Source organism: Pectinophora gossypiella, chromosome 6, assembly GCF_024362695.1.
Source record: "Pectinophora gossypiella chromosome 6, ilPecGoss1.1, whole genome shotgun sequence".
In the NCBI taxonomy this organism is placed as follows: Eukaryota; Metazoa; Arthropoda; class Insecta; order Lepidoptera; family Gelechiidae; genus Pectinophora; species Pectinophora gossypiella.
In genome coordinates, this window is record NC_065409.1 from 8,188,553 (window position 1) to 8,194,407 (window position 5,855).

At 45.2% G+C, this 5,855-nt stretch overlaps 1 protein-coding gene across 1 annotated transcript; it reads right to left on the bottom strand.

The window, feature by feature from the left end:
* Window positions 1-2,669: 2,669 nt before the first annotated feature.
* On the bottom strand, window positions 2,670-4,682 carry LOC126367921 (uncharacterized). The gene is made up of 2 exons (XM_050011724.1): window positions 3,501-4,682; window positions 2,670-2,749 (listed from the first exon to the last, which is right to left on the bottom strand). The coding sequence occupies exons 1-2, from the start codon at window positions 4,425-4,427 to the stop codon at window positions 2,681-2,683; spliced, it is 996 nt and encodes a 331-aa protein (XP_049867681.1). The 5' UTR covers window positions 4,428-4,682; the 3' UTR covers window positions 2,670-2,680.
* Between the last annotated feature and the right edge of the window lie 1,173 nt (window positions 4,683-5,855).

Sequence of the window (5,855 nt, forward strand, 5' to 3'; positions counted from 1 at the left end):
TCCACGTTTTCGACTGCTTTAATTCGCCCAGCCAAGTGCAGGAGCTTGTCCTCTCCCAGTGAGGGCGACAGTTTGGAAATGCGGCTGCTCGAGGGGATTGGCTTCGAGTTGACGATAAGGTGGATTTCGTTCTGGAATGACTCGAGTTGGATCCGTCGTAAAACATGCCTTTCTGCGGCTTTCATGAGATCGGCATCGAGTGGCGGCAGCGTGGCGGGCGTGGACAAGCGGCGGAGACGTGGATGAGCGGTGGCCAAACAGTTTTTAAACAAAGCCGCGGCTTGATGCGTTCGTGCTGTGGCACGCAACAAGCGCACCCAGTCACTAAAACGGTCCAAAGGAGGTGTGACTGGGTCGGGAATGACCGCGCCTATCGTGAGTAATCCCACCAATTCGTTCCGCGGACATTTCAACTCGTCTCGAACTGATGGGACATTCAATGGCTCTGAGGGCCAGTCCTCCGAAGATTTCAAAAGAAATGAGGGACCGCTAAACCACCTATGGGTAGCGTCCAAATTTATAGGGCGCAACCTCGTTGCATCATCGGCCACGTTCAAATCTGTCGGTACCCATCGCCAATTTTCGACTGACGAATTTTCTAATATCTCTCCAAGCCGATGGGCAACGAAAGGTTTAAAGGCTCGTGCGTCGTTACGTAACCACTGAAGGACAGTCATCGAGTCAGTCCAAAAATAAGTACGGATAGATTTTTTGCGATGACTGTCCTTGATGGTGACCCCAAGCCGTGAGGCTATCAAAGCGGCCTGCAGTTCCAAGCGTGGAATCGAAATCGGTCTTAATGGGGAAACTCTGGCTTTGCTCGCTATGAGAGCGACCTTGATGCTTCCGTCGGGGTAAAGTAAACGCCAGTAAGCAACACAGGCATAGGCGAGCTCGCTCGCGTCGGAAAAAACATGCAGCTCTCTAAAAGAGGGTTCAGATCCCTTTGCGCCCGAGTACCAACGCGGAATCTTTAACGCCGTGACTTTAGACAGGTCTCGAAACCAATCAGACCATTTTGATGCCTCAGTTTGGGGAAGGTCGGTGTCCCAGCCGACGTTAGTCCGCCAAGTTTGTTGAAAAAGTATTCGCCCTTGTACAACAATGGGCCCTAACAAACCTAAAGGGTCATAAACGCGCATTATGTGAGACAAAACCTTCCTCTTAGTCAATTTGACTGGCGCCGTTTCAGTCAAACCCGTGCGAAACCCTATAAAATCTGTGCTGGGGTACCACGCTATGCCTAAAGCTCGTATGAAACTAGCTGACTCACCAAGATCAACCTCCACTTGTTGGACAGCTCTCAAGTCCTCGGGGACAAGCTTAAGTGCCTCTGACTTATTGGAGATCCATCCTCGCATCTCGAAACATGCTGCACCATGCCCCTTGACTATGTCCGCAGCTAAATGGGCGGCCTCGTTTACGTCATCTTGAGAATCGATGTAGTCGTCCATATAATGACTGAACAAGATGGCGTCTACGGCTTTAGGGAACTGGTGAGCATGTTCGCGAGCATTTTTGTTTTTTATAAACTGTGCTACAAAGGGGCTACAGCACGCACCGAATATGACCGATGTCATCCTAAACTCTTTAAGGGGTTGTGATTTGTCTGACCTCCACAAGTATCGAAGAGCGTCTCTGTCCTGTTCCCTTATACGAACTTGAGGAAACATTTCCTTAATGTCGGCTGTCATCGCGACGAGGCCTTCCCGAAACCGAAATAAAATTTTGAGAAGCGGTTGTAGTAGATCAGGACCAGGGATCAGCAGGGAATTTAAACTTATACCCTCGTTTCTAGCTGCTGCGTCGTGGACAACCCTAACCTTTTGTTTTTGAGGATGGTATACGCCAAAATGTGGGAGATAAAGCCGCAAGTTGTCACAGTCTTTTTTATGAAAAACGTGGTAAGACTCTGGAGAACACTCCTCTGCGTAACCCTTGTCAATCATGTTATTCATGAACTCGGTGTATGCCTTAGCGAACTCAGGCTCTTTGGACATACGACGCTCCAAACTTAAAAAACGAGACAACGCTTGGGGGTGACTGTCAGGGACGCGTATAACGTCGTCGCGCCAAGGCATACCTACTTCAAAACGACCAGAGGGTAGCCGCCTAGCAGTCGCCTCTAAAATGTCGACTGCGCGTTGATCCTGTTTGTTGAGCGATGTGTCTGTATATTTTATACCTATGGAGTCAAGTTTATATTGTTCCTTTAATAGAGTTTCAATACTGTCGTCATCGTACCTCACAAAGGTGTGGTTTACAAATTCAATGAGTTTTGTTCGGGAGGAAGCAACACCATACAGTGTCCAGCCAAGCGCTGTCAGGCAAACGACGGGATCATTTTTCCCTCCGGTCCGAACCTCTCGGTTTATTGAGAGATGCCAGTGTTCCGCTCCAATGAGTATGCTTGGAGTGGCATTCTCGTACGTGACAAAGTCAATTAAATCACTTAAATGCGAGTATGAATTTATCTTATCGCGACTTATAGATTGTGGCCGTAGACCTAAGTCATCCATTGCGCGGGCGTTCTTAATTTTGAAAGTCTCTTGCGAGTACCTACCCTTGATGCTGAACTCTACGTGGGAGACGGTAGTTTTTCTTACGAGACCGCCTACTCCGTTGACCGTTATCGTCTGTCGCGGTCCCGTCGCTCCAATACGCGTGGCGATGCTAGAATCTATAAGTGTAGCGGTACTTCCGTCGTCGAGGAGTGCGTACACGTTACAGGTTCCAGTAGGGCCGGAGACTGTAACAGGAACGATTTTAAGATAAGCACGAGGTCGACTGGCAAGGGTGGTGCTCTGTGTGTCTGTGGCGGTAGTAGTAGATACTATCAACTTTTCGGGATCTACGTGTTCACTTGGGATCGACTGAGTGTTATCTGTGTTTGTAAGCTCTGTGTGGATTGCGTTAACGAGAGGAGATGGTTGTTGTTGATGTAAAAGCGAGCTATGACGAAAAGGGCAGCCGTCCACCCCGCACGGGTTGACTCTGCATGTTTTCCATTGATGAGAACCTGCCTTTAAGCATCGATAACAGACTTTCGCCTCACGCAGCCACCGCCAACGTTCTTCAATTGATAACGCTTTAAATTCAGTGCAATCTCGGATGTTGTGGTTATTTTTGCAAAATACACACTTAGGCTCTGTATTTTCTGTTTTAATTGAACACCCTGTATTTTGCGATTTAGGTTTGTGTGTAACAACGTGTACATTTTCGCGTTTAAAAGGTTTTAATGTAGAGACCGGAATGTTGTTTGATTGAAACGAGCCCATCTCGGGCGATAGACCGAAACGAATATGTTGGTCTAACTCGCGTTTCAAAAAATCGGACAAAATCTCAAGTTTAGGACGGCCGGTATTATCCTGGACCGCAAAATCCGTCCATCTGGTTTTAGTGGTAGGATTAAGTTTGCCTAACACTGTGTGAAAAAGCTCAGGCGAACTTATATATTCACGTTGGTTTAATAATTTCATAGTAGAAATGGAGTTGCGTACCTTGTTAGTGAGGATTCCTAGCTCACGTAATTCATTACCTAGTTTGGGCAATGTTTTCAGGTTGTTCACCTCCCTGAATACGATGAGTTCGGGGCGCGCAAAGTTTTCCTCGAGAGCGCGCATGACCTCGTCGGGGTCCTCCGTCGACATCAACAGCGCCGCTACGGCCTCACGTGCAGGCCCACGAAGTGCGTTGTCTAGTCGTGTTATGTTGTCTAAAGCTGAAAAATGTATCTTTGTATAATCGAAAATACGTTTAAATTGCAACCATTGCATCGCGTTGCCGAAAAATTGTGGCAACTCTAGCTTTTTAACGCCGGCGGCAGAGGCCAGAGCCTTTGCGGCTGCCGCTGTGTCGGCTACAGCTTGAAGAAGAACGGTTGGTGGGTCAGGTTCCGTTGAGACGAGCGGGGCCATATGACCAACCGCCTCGGACGCGTTGACCTTTAATTGTTGCTCTTTGAGACTCGTTGGTGGAAATAAAGTTGCCCTCGTGGCTGCCGGTGGCGGTACCGAACAGCCGGGTTCTCTAAGCTTTTGTTTTTCAACCCATTGCCTTGTTCGTTCTACGCTTTCTTTACCACTTAAAAAGCTGCCCGCACGGCTACTAGCTGCCTCGGCATCGATAGCTGCAAGTTCCGCCTGCAGTTCGCGGTCCTCGACCTGCTGTTGTAAAGTAGCAAGCTCGCGCTGACGCGCCAGCTCACGTGAGGCAAGCTCTTGTTCACGCTCGAGTCGGCGACGGAGAGCGAGCGCCTCAGCTGCAGCCTTTTGTGCCTTGATGGTGGCAGACGACCGTGACGACCCACTACGAGCGCTACGAGCGCGGTCATCGTCGGCTGCCGATGAAGATTCGGCATGCTGCGGAGCTGGGGCGGGGGCGTGCTCAACCGCCTGCGTGAGTTTGCTCTTGCTACGGGTAAACATGGGTGAAAAAAATCGAAGAAGTAAAGAAAATGCGTTAAAATGAGTGTAGATAATGTGTTTCCTTTACGAACAAATAATCGAAATGAGAGAAAACGGAAATGTCAAAAAAATGAAATTGAGAAAATAGGGATGATTACTACCGATGAAGGACCAAAATGTGAGCTACGGTGGTAGCTGATGAATATGAAGTGGACTGTATAACTAAATGAAATGAAGGAATAACAGATACTTAGCTTTGAGAATTATTTAATATATTTTCACGAGTCACCAAAAAGCAAACGACAAGAAGACCAAAAACAAAATCAATATACAAAACGTCAAAAAAGAATAAATATTAAAAACATAATAATATAAAAAGATTACAAAACCTACGAAGAGTTCGCAACAATATAATAATTATTTACAAGAGAGATTTTAATCAGATAATGGTGCTGGTTCCTGTAGACACCATCTAATTTTATTTTAAGTTATAAGTAAGTACCTGACATTTTCCCTTTCCTTTTCGGCGGATAAGAAAATGACAGGCATAACTTAAAATAAATTTAGGATGTGGCAGGAATCGGGGCCAATATCTTCTTCGTTAAATAATTATAATGCGGCATAATATATAATCTAATATTTGCTTATGTAGTTACTGTACTCGTAATAATTAGTACTATATATATATTCTGTAATAGTAGGTAGTGTTGATTGCAGCGCGGAATCGCGCCGTGGCGGGTCGATCTTGATTTAGTTTAATAGACAGATCTAAAATTAGCACTAACTCTTGCAATAGTAACTCCTGATTAAAAGACGTAAACTATATTATAAATTTAGTTTTGTCTGTCGGAATAGGTATTAATCCAGCTGAATATTGAATATGCATAGTAAATCACTTCATGCCGAAACTTTCAGGGGTAGTAACCACTTTAGACTTAAGTGAGGCGTAGGTTGTCATCATTGATTTACTGTTCCCGGGAAAGTTCTGAAAGTGGGAACATCCCTGTTGTAAAAACTCTTTAATAATAAGGATACTAGTTGCTTCGTTTTTTCAAGTAGTTCTACCTTGTACTCTAAAACTTCTGCTTAAATGATAGGTAATAAAACTCTTTATACATACCTTTTTTTTTACTGCTGGGAATATTTCCCCATTGGGAACATTCACTAGAACGGTACATCACTAGTAGTGATATGCTGTTAGTACCGATTAAAAGTACCTGCGTATCTATTTTAAGGGCCCAAAAAGCCTTGTTATAAAGTTATTACATACCTATGTATAGCGTTTACATTGTGGCGAAGTTTCAAAATAGTAGCCAATTCAGTTGAGTTTTCAACCTATCATAATCGACGAGCTAGTCATTAATGACTTCAAACAAGTTTCAATTATGTACGCAATAGTATTTATATGTTGGCACTAGTCGTGTGTGGTATAGTCGTTTACTACATAAA